The 17,681-nt window shown below is 51.8% G+C and overlaps 1 protein-coding gene across 1 annotated transcript in view; it reads right to left on the bottom strand.

Annotated features, from left to right (window-relative positions):
• Window positions 1-4,292: 4,292 nt before the first annotated feature.
• Window positions 4,293-17,681, bottom strand: part of LOC142249800 (uncharacterized) — a 67,256-nt gene continuing 53,867 nt past the window's right edge. The window contains 10 exon segments of the mRNA XM_075321690.1: window positions 4,293-4,492; window positions 5,605-5,688; window positions 6,935-7,058; window positions 7,060-7,388; window positions 7,475-7,546; window positions 7,782-7,874; window positions 8,615-8,688; window positions 8,813-8,870; window positions 9,173-9,218; window positions 11,477-11,562. Of these exon segments, the coding sequence (XP_075177805.1) occupies window positions 4,490-4,492; window positions 5,605-5,688; window positions 6,935-7,058; window positions 7,060-7,388; window positions 7,475-7,546; window positions 7,782-7,874; window positions 8,615-8,688; window positions 8,813-8,870; window positions 9,173-9,218; window positions 11,477-11,562 (969 nt within the window). The 3' untranslated portion in view covers window positions 4,293-4,489.

The raw sequence follows: 17,681 nt of genomic DNA, 5'->3' as shown, positions 1-17,681 counted from the left end.
AACAGATCTCCTGAAACACGTCCGGGTGAAGGGACCATTCCCCTGCGTCCATGCCCTGGCAACTGAAATAATCTGCTTCCCAGTTTTCCACGCCTGGGATGTGAACTGCGGATATGGTGGATGCCGTGGCTTCCACCCACATCAAAATCCGCCGGACTTCCTGGAAGGCTTGCCGGCTGCGTGTGTCGCCTTGGTGGTTGAAGTATGCCACCGCTGTGGAATTGTCCGACTGAATTCGGATCTGCTTGCCCTCCAGCCACTGCTGGAACGCTTTCTGGGCAAGATACACTGCCCGTATGTCCAGAACGTTGATCTGAAGCGAGGACTCTTGCTGGGTCCACGTACCCTGAGCCCTGTGGTGGAGAAAAAACCGCTCCCCACCCTGACAGACTCGCGTCTGTCGTGACTACTTCCCAGGATGGGGGTAGGAAGGATATCCCCTTCGATAATGAAGTGGGAAGAAGCCACCACCGAAGGAAAGCTTTGGTCGCCTGAGACTTCACTATCGCTGAGAGGGTATGAAACTCCATGCCAAGATATGTCAGCGATTGGGCCGGTGTCAGATTTGACTTTGTAAAATTGATGATCCACCCGACACCCTGGAGAGTCTCCAGGGAAGCGTCGAGGCTGCGTTGGCATGCCTCTTGAGAGGGTGCCTTGATCAGTATCCAAGTACGGGATCACCGAGTGACCCTGAGAGTGGAGGACCGCTACTACAGTAGCCATAACCTTGGTAAAAACCCGTGGGGCTGTTGCCAGGCCGAACGGCCGTGCCACGAATTGCAGGTGTTCATTTCCTATGGCGAAGCGCAAGAAGCGCTGGTGCTCTGGAGCAATCGGTACGTGGAGATAAGCATCTTTGATATCGATCGACGCAAGGAAATCTCCTTGGGACATTGAGGCGATGACGGAGCGGGGGGATTCCATCCTGAACCGTCTGGTTTTTACATGTTTGTTGAGCAGTTTCAGGTCCAGGACCGGGCGGAAAGACCCGTCCTCCTTTGGGACCACAAACAAGTTGGAGTAAAAACCGTGGCTCAGTTGCTGAAGAGGAACCGGGATCACCACTCCTTCTGCCTTCAGAGTGCGCAGCGCCTGCAGAAGAGCCTCGGCTCGCTAGTGAGGCGGGGATGACCTGAAGAATCGAGTCGGGGGACGAGAGGTGAACTCTATCTTGTAACCGTGAGACAGAATGTCTCTCACCCAGCGGTCTTTTATTTGTGGCAGCCAGGTGTCGCAAAAGCGGGAAAGCCTGCCACCGACCGAGGATGCTACTAGGAGGTCGAAAGTCATGAGGAAGCCGCTTTGTTAGCGGCGCCTCCGGTGGCCTTTTAAGGACGTGACTTAGACCGCCATGCATCAGAGTTCCTTTGTACTTTCTGAGACCTTTTGGACGAGGAGAATTGGGACCTGCCCGCGCCCTGAAAGGACCGAAACCTCGACTGCCCTCTCCTCCGATGGGGTATGTCCTGTTTGGACTGGGGTAAGGATGTATCCTTTCCCTTGGATTGTTTGATGATTTCATCCAGACGCTCGCCAAACAGCCTGTCGCCAGAAATTGGCAAACTGGTTAAGCGCTTTTTGGAAGCAGAATCTGCCTTCCATTCCCGTAGCCACAAGACCCTGCGGAGTACCACCGAATTGGCGGCCGCGACCGCCGTACGGCTCGCAGAGTCCAGAACAGCAATAATAGCGTAAGACGCAATTGCCGAGGTCTGGGTGGTAATGGATGCCACTTGTGGCGCGGCCGTGCATGTGGCTGCTTCAATTTGTGCTTGACCTGCTGAGATAGCTTGTAGCGCCCATACAGCTGCGAATGCTGGGGCAAAAGAAGCTCCGATAGCTTCATAGATGGATTTCAACCAGAGCTCCATCTGCCTGTCAGTGGCATTCTTGAGCGAGGCCCCCTCGTCCACTGCAAGTATGGATCTAGCTGCCAGTCTGGAGATTGGAGGATCCCCTTTGGGACACTGAGTCCAACCTTTAACCACGTCAGGGGGAAAAGGATAACGTGTATCCTTAAGGCGCTTAGAAAAAACGCTTATCTGGACAAGCATGATGATTCTGGACTGCCTCTCTGAAATCAGAGTGGTCTAGAAACATACTCGGTGTAAGAGAAGCTGACTCCTCCGCCGGAGGAGCTGAGGGAGAAATATCCAGCATTTGATCGATGGACGCAATAAGAACGTTCAGTATGGCGTCCCCGTCTGGAGTATTTAAGATTGAGAGCGCCCTCAGGATCAGAATCCTGATCAGCTGTCTCCGCATTATCAACCAGAGATTCCCCCCGCTGAGACCCTGAACAATATGATGTCGAGGGAAATTCTAAGCGAGCCCGCTTAGTCAGTCTGGGGCTGGGGTCTAAGTCAGAACCCTCAGCCTGGGAATGTATGAGATACCCCGGGAGGACATTGTTGGTCCAACTGAGGGGGGACAGGGAACAATGATTCAACAGAGTCCCTTTGCTGAGATACCGGCCTGGACTGCAAGGCTTCTAGTATCTTAGCCATAGTCTCAGAGAGTTTGCAAACTCCGTCCCCGTCACTAGGACAGTGTCAACAGGTGGCTCCCCCTGGGCCCCTCTTAGCAGAGGCCCTGGCTGAAGAAGTGTCACAGGGCCCGAACATTGCACACAATGAGGGTCAATGGAACCTGCCGGCAGCTGGGTCGTACAAGCGACGCAGGCAGCATAATAAGCCTGTGTTTTTGGCACCCCTGCCTTTTGTGGGCGCCATGCTATTGTTTTCCCTGAGTAACACACTAGGGTATATAGCCAGAATGAACTGTGCTCATACAGTGTAAAATATATACTAAAAACAAATAATGTATCAGTACACTACAGCACCATGAGGCTAGCACCACAGGTGCTGCTTACCAGCCGCCTAAAGCGGTTATGAGGCCACCAGAGACCGTGTCTGGGTCTCTCAGGGTTTGTCCCTCTCTGCAGCGTCGTAGGAGCTGACAGGAAATGGCTGCGGCGTCCTGACGAGAGGAGGGAGCCGTGGGCGTAGCCGAGGTGCTCACACTGTGCACAGTGAGGGGGGTGGAGTATGGAAATCATACTCCAGCCCTCAGTGCTGCTCTTCCGTGCAGCGTCCCACCCTTCCCCTGCCTGTCAGGGCTGAGGGCGGGAGAAAGGGAAACTAGGCCGCAAGCCAAGCCGGGGACTCTAGTATAAGCGTGGCCGCCGTAAAAGCGCGGCCAACGCCGAAGTCCCCGGCGAACTACAAGTCCCAGCCGCGCCGCAGTTTCCCATGGCAGCGGCGGTTAGCGTGGTAGCCCCTACATATAAACACACTCAGCGACGCTGAGTGTGTAATGGCACAGTTTAACCCGGTCCCCCGGTGCACTAGCACACCCAGCAAAGCTGAGGTGTTGCCGTGCGCGGTCCCCACAGGGATACAGAGTACCTTCACGTAGCAGGGCCATGTCCCTGAATGGTACCCGGCTCCTATCCAGCAGGCTCCACAGGAGTTGTGGATGAAGCACGGTCTCAGTGCCTGGAGACCGATAGGATCCCACTTCACCCAGAGCCCTGAGGGGGATGGGGAAGGAAAGCAGCATGTGGGCTCCAGCCTCCGTACCCGCAATGGATACCTCAACCTTAACAACACCGCCGACAAGAGTGGGGTGAGAAGGGAGCATGCTGGGGGCCCTATATGGGCCCACTTTTCTTCCAACCGACATAGTCAGCAGCTGCTGCTGACTAATCTGTGGAGCTGTGCTGTGCGTGTCTGACCTCCTTCGCACAAAGCAAAAAACTGAGGAGCCCGTGGGAGCACGGGGGGTGTATAGGCAGAAGGGGAGGGGCTTAACACTTAGTGTAATACTTTGTGCGGCCTCCGGAGGCATAGCCTATACACCCAATTGTCTGGGTCTCCCAATAGAGCGACAAAGAAAAAAAAACAAACTTATTATTATTTATTATATATATATATATACATATATATACATATATATATATATATATATATATATATATATATATATATATATATATATATATATATATATATATATATATATATATATATATATATATATATATATATATATATATATATATATATATATATATATATATATATACATATACACACACACACACACACACACACACACACACATATATATACATAGGTACATACATTTATATATTTATTTATTCTTTCAAACACACACAACCCCAATTATACCCGGTCACACACAGACATTACTCCCCCATTGTGTGCAGTGGGGGGAGCCACCGTTCTGGTCCACCCCTGTGCCTAAAGAACAACATTTCACTACAATATTTTTTGCATTTTATTATAAAAACACAACACAGACGGCGGCGGTGCACGCACACGGCAGTGGTGCAAGCAGAGGGCGGTGGTGGAGGCAGAGGCGACGAGGGGGTGGGGGGGGGGCCCGACTCCAGCATCTTGTACTGCTCAAGGATCCACCTTTTCACGTTCTCCCAGTAAGTTTCTCCGGCCGGACGACCTGTTCACTGTAATGGAAGCAAAGTAGACTGTGAGGAGCATCATGCTGCGATAGGTGGGATGAGAGATAAACATTAGAGAGAACAGAGGGGACGCTGTGCCATGACAGCACTGCTCAGAATAGCCATGTCCATGGGCCTCCCCTCCATGCATCACACTGGGATATGCGGCTGATAAAAGTGGACATTAGAGCCTCCAGATAACACGTTCCAGCATGTAGACATCAGAGAAGGGATTTGCCTTGGGCCCCTCCACACCAGCAACCTGACTTCTAGGACATGGATGGGTCCAATCCTCATGCACAGGAAACGCATTAAGGCCCCTTTACACACAGACTTTCTAGCGATCCCACCAGCGATCTGGCCTGGCCGGGATCGCCGGAAAGTCTCTACATGGTCGCTGGTGAGCTGTCAAACAGGCAGATCTCACCAGCGACCAGCCACGCGTGTAACGATGCTGCGCTTGGTAACCAGGGTAAATATCGGGTAACCAAACAAAGCGCTTTGCTTGGTTACCCGATATTTACCCTGGTTACCAGTGTACACCGCTTACAGAGTCGGTGCTCGTTGGTCCCCACTGTCAAATAGAGCGATGCGTGCTGCACAGCAGGAAACAATGGACCAAAAAATGGTCCTGAACAACTTGTAGCGATCAGCGACCTCTCAGCGGGGGCCTGGTCGCTGATGCGTGTCACACACTGCAATGTCGCTGGGGAGGTCGCTATTACATCACAAAACCGGTGACGTTACAGCGATATCGCTAGCGATGTTGCAGTGTGTAAAGGGGCTTTTAGGAGCATTCCCCATTTCCTGACAGTAAGCAGAGGTCTTGATATTGGCAAGACATGCAACCAAAGATGAGAAATTAATCCTTAGAAGTTTTGTGCAGTTCTCAGGAGGCGGTGATGCCATATACCGGACTGCACACAGTGGTGGCGTGTCAGAGATCTGCCTGGATCAAAACCTCTTGCTTTTCTTTTTTCCAGAACTTGCCAGTACGGTCAAGAGTAAAATCAGAAAACAGGTGTCTGTGCGGCAGCACAGGGTGGCACAATGACGGGGGATGAGACATGCAGCCAGAGGGACGAGACATGCAGCCGGAGTGTGCGCAGAGTAGTCACCTGCTGCGCGCTTTCCTCCGCTCGCTCCAGCCTCTCCAGCTCTTTCCTGGCCTGCAGCAGCCTCCTCTGTATGGACTGATCCTCCTGCCGATAACATCCACATTTAATGGGTGGCAGCTCCATGCAGCCCCCAGACATACACAATGGGGTACAGGGGCCACTGGCTACTGGATCCAAAAAGGTCTATGTGTGTACAGGTATCTGTTGTCACTTTTAAACACTAACACGCTGTCATATGTGAAGAAGGAAAAACAGCTCACCGGAGGAAATGCTAGGAGTAGTGATGCACGGATGACCTGATCCGGATCACAGCAAAAACTTAAGATGAAAAATCAAGCATATAAAATTTAGAAATTTATTAGTACAAAATGAAAAAGCCCATAATAAAAATATATTAGGGCGTATACACTGCAAAGAAACGTCAATGCGTTTAAAAAAAAAAATAAAAATAAATAAAATTATACATACATATATACAATACATATACATACATATATACAATACATATACACACATATATACAATACATATACACACATATATACAATACATATATACAATACATATACACATATATATATACACACACACACAAATATATATATATATATATATATATATACACACAATATATATATATACACTATATATATATATATATATATAATGTATGTATGTATGTATGTATGTATGTATGTATGTATGTATGTATGTATGTATAATTTTATTTATTTTTATTTTTTTTTTTAAACGCATTGACGTTTCTTTGCAGTGTATACGCCCTAATATATTTTTATTATGGGCTTTTTCATTTTGTACTAATAAATTTCTATATTTGCTATGCTGGTGCTGTATTTTATTTTTCATCTTTAATTTTTACTAACACATTGTGCAGAGTTTAGATTTGTCATACAGCCTTTGGTGTAGAGAAGGGAGACTTTCATTCTGCTTGCCTTGGATACATGGTCAGCACCACTAAAAAAAACTGCAGAATAACAGGAGCACAACCTCCTCCATAGGTGGAAATACATTCACCAGGGGCTAATGTGGAGGTCATTTCCCCCTCATACACCAGGGGCCAATGTGGGGTGGTGGGTAAAAAAACCTCCTCCAGGGGCAGATGTTGAAAGGAAGAGGGGGGTGGGTACCTCAACTAAGAGCCAATGTGCATGTGTAACCTCCTCCAGAGGTGCGTGTGGGGGTGTGCGTGTGGGGGTGTGCGTGTGGGGGGGTGCGTGTAGAATAACCTTCTAAGATGGAACAGTGAGAAATAACATGAGGGCAGAAGAAGAGTATGTAACAAGCATCCGATGATTTGAGCGCCCCCTACCTCCTGCTCCAGGTATGTCGTATCGTTCTTTGACTTTTTGGCCTTTTCTTGGGCGGCAAGGTTTTTCTGTGGAGAGGGGACAGCATTACACACAGTATTTGGAGGGGTGGGGGTGTTACACTGCTGTGCAGGGTCGTACCTTGTGCAGATCCGAGAACTTCTGATGCCGGATTAATCCCTCCTTATTGGGGAATTGCCGAAAACACAACAGACAAACCAACTTCTTCCAATCAGTTATCACTTCTCGGGTGCCCGAAGTACTGGGTGCTGCGGGCTTCAGGAAAGGTTTTGGAGCAGGTTTAGGAGCAGGTTTAGGAGCAGGTTTAGGAGCAGGTTTAGGAGCAGGTTTAGGAGCAGGTTTAGGAGCAGGTGGCGGAGGCTGCACTTCCTCCTCTTCTTCCTCACTGTCGTCACCATATTCCCCCAGAAGCTTTATCAGAGGGTTGTTCAATGACTGCAGAAAAAGGATGAAGAGAGGATATTTCTTGTAGCTGTTGGTGGAGGCACCACCAGGAATTACACACGTGCAGAAGAAATTACCTCTGGAAGCGGCTCAACCTTCTTTGTCACTGGAGGGGGCAGAGGCATCTTAAAAGGATCGTTATCCAAGTTCTGAAAATAAAAACCAGCAGTGAGGAGACACGCAGACGCGGGTCAGAGGAGGGGATGGCTTGTGGTGTATGAAACTGCAGTATGGAGGGCACGGCGAGACGTGACAGCGGCAGGACAGTGTGACGGAGGTGACGCAAGTTGGGGAAGTGAAGCAAAGTGAGACAGTGTAGTGAAGTGGAGCGTGCGGGAGACGAAGCGGTGGAGGCGAGGGTGTGGTGCTCCATCATCCGCTCACCTTGTCCTCTGTGAAGCCTCTCCTCGGCTGTTTGCTCGCTGGCTCCTTTTTCCTGCTCCCGCCTGGAGTTTGCTTATTATCGTCCTTTCCACCCTGAGGACACATGATACTATCAGAAGCGCAGACATTACAGGGTGTTATAACGCCTGGGTACTGCAGCCAGCACCACTGGAATCCCAGAAATATACAGGGGGAGGGGGGGACAAAAACCACTGAACGCCACCTTCAGCCTGTTTTTTTGCACAGCTGAATGACTGTCGGTATATCCGCCCTTGGGCCATGTACACACTTTCAGTATTTGGTCGGTATTTTACATCAGGATTGAGTCAGAAGCAGGAGTGAACGAAAAATGCAGACGTGGTGCTTGCGTTTCTATGATTGTTCCACTCCTGATTTTGGCTTACAAACACTGACCACATACTGAACATTGAATGTGGCCTTACAGGTTGCCTTAAAATTTCCCAGTATGAAAGGAAGCGGCACAGCCAGGTTCATGTATATTCACTGCAGCTAACAACCAAATCTACATGAGCAGCAGATTAACTGCATTAGAATACTTGACACTTCAGAGCTGCACTCACAATTCTGCTGCCATTGGAAACAGTCAATAAGCTTGTGAACGGACAGCCCCATAAGCAACAAAGCTGATGCACTACAACACCCCCTCAAGTTGCTGTAAGGATGCAAAGACACCATAGACACAATTTCAGATTTGAATTGTGATTGCAGCTCTTGAGGTAGAAGAATATAAACTTTTTTTTTTTTTTTTTTTTTTTAAAGTATGGGATCCAGAGGTGGCATGGTTAGCACAGATGTCGGCTGCAAGAGTTTACCTGTTTTTTGCTGTTACTTGACTGGGAAGTCACATATTTGCCGGATTTGGGATCATAATTTGAACCGTCAGCAGCTGCAGAATAAAACAATAGTGAAAAATTGAAATGAAAATCCCCCCCAAAAGTCAGGACTAAGCACAACACTTCTGCAGGGATCTGCCCAGGATTAGGACCCCCAAACCCCTTCACAAATCTTACAGCCTGATTTGTATCCTGGGTAAGTGACTAATCTCTTCTGTGCACGGCGTTTCCAGCTCTGCAATCAGACAGACAAAAAGGAGTGGTGATGGTGGTCCATTGGAAAGGGGGACAGCAGGAGTAAGGGGGACAGCAGGAGTAAGGGGGGACAGCACGGATAAGGGGGACAGCACGGATAAGGGGGACAGCACGGATAAGGGGGACAGCACGGATAAGGGGGACAGCACGGATAAGGGGGACAGCACGGATAAGGGGGACAGCACGGGTAAGGGGGACAGCACGGGTAAGGGGGACAGCACGGGTAAGGGGGACAGCACGGGTAAAAGGGACAGCACGGGTAAGGGGGTGGCATGAACTCACATTTCTTGGCAAATGTGATAGACTGTCTTTGTTTTGTTGCTTGTTCCTGTGGAAATGTAGAAAGGAGGTGAATATTTACCATTGTGCCGCTCGAGACCAACATGACTTGTACAGTCACAACAGCACCTGACCCATCAATTCCAATATCACCATGGCTTTTTTTTTGCCTCCCTTCATACAATAACTGCCACGATCTTGCAGTTAATCTGCTTGTTCTGGCGTTACATGGCAGGATCAGCTAACATCAGAGCACGGACTTATCTCAATTTTAAAGTTCTCACAAGTTACCATAATTACTCCAGAGCAACGAGAGATAGAGATAGAGATTATATATTATATATATATATATATATATATATATTGTTGTGTGTAGTTACCAAGTGTTTGTGTAGGGCGCTGTAAATGTTCTGGGTGTTGTCTGGGTGTGGCGGGGGGTGAGAGCGGTGTTGTATGTGTGTTGCGCTGTGTGTGTTGCGTTGTTTGTGGAGCGCTGTGTGTCTGCAGCGTTCTGTGTGTGTGGTGCTGTGTGTGTTGCACGGTTTGTATGGGTGTGGAGTGCGTGTGTGTGTTTTGGGGGAGGTATGTTTTGGGAGTGTGTTGCGCAGTATGTGCGTATATTTATGTATGCCGCGGTGTTTGTGTGTTGGGTGTTGTGTGTGTGCGGCGTTGTCTGTGTGTGGGTGTCTGTAGGGCAGTGTTTGTGGTTCCCAGTGTGTGTGTGGTGTGTTGTGCGGTGCGCGTGTGGCTCTGTGTGTGTTTTGGGGGGAGGTGTGCACCCCCCATCGTGCTCCATCCCCCATGCTGCGCACCCCCCATCGTGCTCCATCCCCCATGCTGCGCATCCCCCATGCTGCGCACCCCCCATCATGCTCCATCCCCCATGCTGCGCACCCCCCATCGTGCTCCATCCCCCATGCTGCGCACCCCCCATCGTGCTCCATCCCCCATGCTGCGCACCCCCCATCGTGCTCCATCCCCCATGCTGCGCACTCCCCATCGTGCTCCATCCCCAATGCTGCGCACTCATCGTGCTCCAGAGTCACACATCAGACAGTATACACGCACACATCTGATCGCATACACTCACACCCCACTTCTCCCTGTGCCCTCCGGTGGGCGGTCCAAGCAGCTGTGCTGCACGCCGTGCTCCTCTGCCGACTCTCAGGTCCGATCGCATACACCCGATCGCATACACACTGACGATATCGCACATACGCGCTAACACACTCAACATCCGGAGATACCACATGCTTCCGGCCATATGATCCTCCGGCAGGTCCTGGAAGGTCACTGCACGCACAGTATCGCTGCCGAGAAGTAAGCGATATCACTGGATGTGTGATCTGATGTGTCGTGGTGTCTGTTCTCGTGGTGTCTGTTCTCGTGGTGTCTGTTCTCGTGGTGTCTGTTCTCGTGGTGTCTGTTCTCGTGGTGTCTGTTCTCGTGGTGTCTGTTCTCGTGGTGTCTGTTCTCGTGGTGTCTGTTCTCGTGGTGTCTGTTCTCGTGGTGTCTGTTCTCGTGGTGTCTGTTCTCGTGGTGTCTGTTCTCGTGGTGTCTGTTCTCGTGGTGTCTGTTCTCGTGGTGTCTGTTCTCGTGGTGTCTGTTCTCGTGGTGTCTGTTCTCGTGGTGTCTGTTCTCGTGTCCCGCCGCTGCAGGACCTTGATGCGCTCACCTGCTCCCGGTCAGAGTCTGGTGAGTATGACTGCAGGGTCTTCTTTCTTCTTTCTTCTGGGGGTGCCCGCTGCCTATAATGAAGTGTCTTGCAGTGTCTAACTCTTTCACCGCTGCATGACACTTCATTATTGACCGCAGCGAACACCGGCTCCGTCACGATCCCAGCATCGCAAGGTTATGTCCGCCGGGGGCGGGGCAGAGAGTGCCAACGTGTGGCGGGGGCGAGCGGGCGAGGAGTCAGCGTATGCCGGCTCCCTGCACATGTGTACCGGGAGCCGGTGTACGCTGGAGCGGGCGATGCGTGCGGAGTGCCGGGGCGAGCGGCTAATCTATGCGGGGACGGGGCCAGGCGAGCGGCCAATCCGTGGGGGGGGGGGTGGGGGGGGGGGGGGGGGGGCCAGGCCGATCCGACAGTTGTCACGCTAACGACACTGTCACGGTGACACAATTTTGGTGCAAGACAGACAGAATAAGGCAAATATATATATTATATATATATATATATTTGCTGGAGCACATGATCTAAGACCCATTCAGTTTTAGAAAATGAGAATTAAACAGAATTTCTATCCCAATTGCATGTTCCAGGCGACCGGACGTCCATGACAGGTTAGATGCTTATTAACTCACTTCTCCCCATAAAGCTCCATGGTGACCGTCCTTCCATCAATAGAGAGCTTCTTTTTATTAATCACATTGATGACATCCATGGCTTCCTGCAAGAGAGGAGTGTATTGGTATACATACACATGGGAAAAAAAAAAAAAAAAAAAAAAAAAAAACTTTGTCGCTCCATTGGGAGACCCAGACAATTGGGTGTATAGGCTATGCCTCCGGAGGCCGCACAAAGTACTACACTAAAAGTGTAAAGCCCCTCCCCTTCTGCCTATACACCCCCCGTGCTCCCACGGGCTCCTCAGTTTTTTTGCTTTGTGCGAAGGAGGCAGACATGCACGCACAGCTCCATAGATTAGTCAGCAGCAGCTGCTGACTATGTCGGATGGAAGAAAAGTGGGCCCATATAGGGCCCCCAGCATGCTCCCTTCTCACCCCACTCTTGTCGGCGGTGTTGTTAAAGTTGAGGTATCCATTGCGGGTACGGAGGCTGGAGCCCACATGCTGTTTTCCTTCCCCATCCCCCTTAGGGCTCTGGGTGAAGTGGGATCCTATCGGTCTCCAGGCACTGAGACCGTGCTTCATCCACAACTCCTGAGGAGCCTGCTGGATAGGAGCCGGGTATCGTTCAGGGACATGGCCCTGCTACTTGGAGGTACTCTGTGTCCCCGTGGGGACCAAGCACAGCAACACTCCAGCTTTGCTGGGTGTGCTAGTGCACCGGGGACCGCGGCGCTGACCGGGTTAAATGTGCCATTACACACTCAGCGTCGCTGGGTGTGTTTATGTAGGGGGACTACCGCGCTGACCGCCGCCGCCATGTTTAACACTGAGGCGCGGCTGGGACTTGTGGTGCGCCGGGGACTTCTGCGCGGCCGCGCTTTTACGGCGGCCACGCTTATTACTCGAGTCCCTGGCTTTTGCGGCCTAGTCTTTCTTCCTCCCGCCCACAGCCCTGACAAGCAGGGGAAGGGCGGGACGCTGTACAGACGAGCAGCAATGAGGGCTGGAGAATGCTTTGCATACTCCACCCCCCTCACTGTGCACTGTGGGGCACCAGTTCCCGCACTTTCTGGGTCACGCCCACGGCTCCCTCCTCTCCTCAGGACGCCGGCAGCCATTCCTGTCAGCTCCTCGGACGCTGCAGAGGGGGACAAATTCTGGGAGACCCAGGCAGGGATTCTGGTGGCCTCACAACCGCTTTAAGCGGGTGGTAAGCAGCACCTGTGGTGCTAGCCCCATTGTGCAGAGGTGTAATTATATGTTTATGGTATATACTTTACACTGTATAGTGCACGGTTTAGTTCTGGCTATATACCCTATTGTGTTGCTCAGGGAAGACAATAGCATGGCGCCCACAAAAGGCAGGGGTGCCAAAACACAGGCTTACTATGCTGCCTGCGCCGCATGTACGACGCCGCTACCGGCAGGTTCCACTGACCCTCATTGTGTGCACTGCTCGGCCCCTGCTGCACTTACTCAGCCGGAGCCTCTGCTAAGGGGGGCCCAGGGGGAGCCACCTGCTGACACTCTCCAGGTGACAGGGACGGAGTTTGCAGTCTTTACAGATAAACTCTCTGAAACTATGGCTAAGATACTAGAAGCCTTGCAGTCCAGACCGGTATCTCAGCACAGGGACTCTGTTGAATCTTTGTTCCCTGGCCCCCCACAGTTGGACCAACAATGTCCCCCCGGGGTATCTCATAGATCCCAGGCTGGGGGCTCTGACACGGACCCCAGCCCCAGACCGATTAAGCGAGCTCGCTTGGAAATTCCCTCGACATCATCATGTTGTTCAGGGTCTCAGCGAGGGGAATCTCTGGTTGATGACGCGGAGACAGCTGATCAGGATTCTGATCCTGAGGCCGCTCTCAATCTTGATACTCCGGACGGGGACGCCATAGTGAACGATCTTATTGCGTCCATCAATCGAATGTTGGATATTTCTCCCTCAGCTCCTCCGGTGGAGGAGTCAGCTTCTCAGCAGGAGAAATTCCGTTTCAGGTTTCCCAAGCGTACACCGAGTATGTTTCTGGACCACTCTGATTTCAGAGAGGCAGTCCAGAATCACCATGATTGTCCAGATAAGCGTTTTTCTAAGCGCCTTAAGGATACACGTTATCCCTTTCCCCCTGACGTGGTCAAAGGTTGGACTCAGTGTCCCAAGGTGGATCCTCCAATCTCCAGACTGGCGGCTAGATCCATACTTGCAGTTGAAGATGGGGCTTCACTCAAAGATGCCACTGACAGGCAGATGGAGCTCTGGTTGAAATCCATCTATGAAGCTATCGGCGCTTCTTTTGCCCCAGCATTCGCAGCCGTATGGGCGCTACAAGCTATATCAGCAGGTCAAGCGCAAATTGACGCAGCCACACGCACTTCCGCGCCGCAGGTGGCGTCCATAACCGCTCAGACGTCAGCAATGGCGTCTTACGCTATTAATGCTGTCCTGGACTCTGCGAGCCGTACGGCGGTTGCATCCGCCAATTCGGTGGTACTCCGCAGGGCCTTGTGGCTACGGGAATGGAAGGCAGATTCTGCTTCCAAAAAGCGCTTAACTAGTTTGCCAATTTCTGGCGACCGATTGTTTGGCGAGCGTTTGGATGAAATCATCAAACAATCCAAGGGAAAGGATACATCCTTACCCCAGCCCAAACCGAACATACCACAACAGAGGAGGGGGCAGTCGAGGTTTCGGTCCTTTCGGGGCGCGGGCAGGTCCCAATTCTCCTCGTCCAAAAGGCCTCAGAAAGATCAAAGGAACTCTGATTCATGGCGGTCTAAGTCACGTCCAAAAAAGACCACAGGAGGTGCCGCTACCAAAGCGGCTTCCTCATGACTTTCGGCCTCCGCAATCTGCATCCTCGGTCGGTGGCAGGCTCTCCCGCTTTTGCGACACCTGGCTGCCACGGGTAAAAGACCGCTGGGTGAGAGACATTCTGTCTCACGGTTACAAGATAGAGTTCACCTCTCGTCCCCCGACTCGATTCTTTAGGTCATCCCCGCCTCCCGAGCGAGCCGAGGCTCTTCTGCAGGCGCTGGGCACTCTGAAGGCAGAAGGAGTGGTGGTCCCTGTTCCTCTTCAGCAACAGGGTCACGGTTTTTACTCCAACCTGTTTGTGGTCCCAAAGAAGGACGGGTCTTTCCGTCCTGTCCTGGACCTGAAACTGCTCAACAAACACGTAAAGACCAGGCGGTTCCGGATGGAATCCCTCCGCTCCGTCATCGCCTCAATGTCCCAGGGAGATTTCCTTGCATCGATCGATATCAAAGATGCTTATCTCCACGTACCGATTGCTCCAGAGCACCAGCGCTTCTTGCGCTTCGCCATAGGAGACGAACACCTGCAGTTCGTGGCACTGCCGTTCGGCCTGGCAACAGCCCCACGGGTTTTCACCAAGGTTATGGCTACTGTAGTAGCGGTCCTCCACTCTCAGGGTCACTCGGTGATCCCTTACTTGGACGATCTCCTGATCAAGGCACCCTCTCAAGAGGCATGCCAACACAGCCTCGACGCTACTCTGGAGACTCTCCAGAGTTTCGGGTGGATCATCAATTTTCCAAAGTCAAATCTGACACCGGCCCAATCGCTCACATACCTTGGCATGGAGTTTCATACCCTCTCAGCGATAGTGAAGCTTCCGCTGATCAAGCAGCAGTCGCTACAGAAGGGGGTACAATCTCTCCTTCAAGGTCAGGCACACCACTTGAGGCGCCTCATGCACTTCCTGGGGAAGATGGTGGCAGCAATGGAGGCAGTCCCTTTCGCGCAGTTTCACCTGCGTCCTCTTCAATGGGACATCCTTCGCAAATGGGACAGGAAGCCGACGTCCCTCGACAGGAACGTCTCCCTCTCTCAGGCGACCAAAGCTTCCCTTCGGTGGTGGCTTCTTCCCACTTCATTATCGAAGGGGAAATCCTTCCTACCCCCATCCTGGGAGGTGGTCACGACGGACGCGAGTCTGTCAGGGTGGGGAGCGGTTTTTCTCCACCACAGGGCTCAGGGTACGTGGACCCGGCAAGAGTCCTCACTTCAGATCAATGTTCTGGAAATACGGGCAGTGTACCTTGCCCTGAAAGCGTTCCAGCAGTGGCTGGAAGGCAAGCAGATCCGAATTCAGTCGGACAATTCCACAGCGGTGGCATACATCAACCACCAAGGCGGCACACGCAGTCGGCAAGCCTTCCAGGAAGTCCGGCGGATCTTGATGTGGGTGGAAGCCACGGCCTCCACCATCTCTGCAGTTCACATCCCGGGCGTGGAAAACTGGGAAGCAGATTATCTCAGTCGCCAGGGCATGGACGCAGGGGAATGGTCCCTTCACCCGGACGTGTTTCAGGAGATCTGTTGCCGCTGGGGGGTGCCGGACGTCGACCTCATGGCGTCCCGGCACAACAACAAGGTACCGACGTTCATGGCACGGTCTCAAGATCCCAGAGCTGTGGCGGCAGACGCCTTAGTTCAGGATTGGTCGCAGTTTCAGCTCCCTTATGTGTTTCCCCCGCTGGCACTGTTGCCCAGAGTGTTACGCAAGATCAGGGCCGACTGCCGCCGCGTCATCCTCGTCGCTCCAGACTGGCCGAGGAGGTCGTGGTACCCGGATCTGTGGCATCTCACGGTCGGCCAACCGTGGGCACTACCAGACCGACCAGACTTGCTGTCTCAAGGGCCGTTTTTCCATCTGAATTCTGCGGCCCTCAACCTGACTGTGTGGCCATTGAGTCCTGGATCCTAGCGTCTTCAGGATTATCTCAAGAGGTCATTGCCACTATGAGACAGGCTAGGAAACCAACGTCCGCCAAGATCTACCACAGGACGTGGAAAATTTTCCTCTCATGGCGCTCTGCTCAGGGTTTTTCTCCCTGGCCTTTTGCATTGCCCACTTTTCTGTCCTTCCTTCAATCTGGACTTGAAAAGGGTTTGTCGCTCGGCTCCCTTAAGGGACAAGTCTCAGCGCTCTCTGTGTTTTTCCAGAAGCGCCTAGCCAGACTTCCACAGGTACGCACGTTCCTGCAGGGGGTTTGTCACATCGTTCCTCCTTACAAGCGGCCGTTAGATCCCTGGGATCTGAACAGGGTGCTGGTGGCTCTTCAGAAACCACCATTCGAGCCAATGAGGGATATTTCTCTCTCACGCCTTTCGCAGAAAGTGGTCTTCCTAGTAGCAGTCACCTCTCTTCGGAGAGTGTCTGAGCTAGCAGCGTTGTCGTGCAAAGCCCTTTTCCTGGTGTTTCACCAGGACAAGGTGGTTCTGCGTCCGGTTCCGGAATTTCTCCCCAAGGTGGTATCCCCTTTTCATCTCAATCAGGATATCTCCTTACCCTCTTTTTGTCCTCATCCAGTTCACCAATGTGAAAAGGATTTGCACTTGTTAGATCTGGTGAGAGCACTCAGGCTCTACATTTCTCGTACGGCGCCCCTGCGCCGCTCGGATGCACTCTTTGTCCTTGTCGCTGGCCAGCGTAAAGGGTCACAGGCTTCCAAATCAACCCTGGCTCGGTGGATCAAGGAGCCAATTCTCGAAGCTTACCGTTCTGCTGGGCTTCCGGTTCCCGCAGGGCTGAAGGCCCATTCTACCAGAGCCGTGGGCGCGTCCTGGGCTTTGAGGCACCAGGCTACGGCTCAGCAGGTGTGTCAGGCGGCTACCTGGTCGAGCCTGCACACTTTCACGAAACACTATCAGGTGCATACCTATGCTTCGGCGGATGCCAGCCTAGGTAGACGAGTCCTTCAGGCGGCGGTTGCCCACCTGTAGGAAGGGGCCGTTTTACGGCTCCATTACGAGGTATTATTTTACCCACCCAGGGACTGCTTTTGGACGTCCCAATTGTCTGGGTCTCCCAATGGAGCGACAAAGAAGAAGGGAATTTTGTTTACTTACCGTAAATTCCTTTTCTTCTAGCTCTAATTGGGAGACCCAGCACCCGCCCCTGTTTTTTTGTGTACACATGTTGTTCATGTTGAATGGTTTCAGTTCTCCGATATTCCTTCGGATTGAATTTACTTTAAACCAGTTTATAATTTTTTCCTCCTTCTTGCTTTTGCACCAAAACTGAGGAGCCCGTGGGAGCACGGGGGGTGTATAGGCAGAAGGGGAGGGGCTTTACACTTTTAGTGTAGTACTTTGTGCGGCCTCCGGAGGCATAGCCTATACACCCAATTGTCTGGGTCTCCCAATTGGAGCTAGAAGAAAAGGAATTTACGGTAAGTAAACAAAATT

Source organism: Anomaloglossus baeobatrachus, chromosome 8 (genome assembly GCF_048569485.1).
Source record: "Anomaloglossus baeobatrachus isolate aAnoBae1 chromosome 8, aAnoBae1.hap1, whole genome shotgun sequence".
Lineage (NCBI taxonomy): Eukaryota > Metazoa > Chordata > Amphibia > Anura > Aromobatidae > Anomaloglossus > Anomaloglossus baeobatrachus.
The sequence above is the reverse complement of the archived record's forward strand: the minus strand, read 5'-3'. Positions and strand labels throughout refer to the sequence as shown.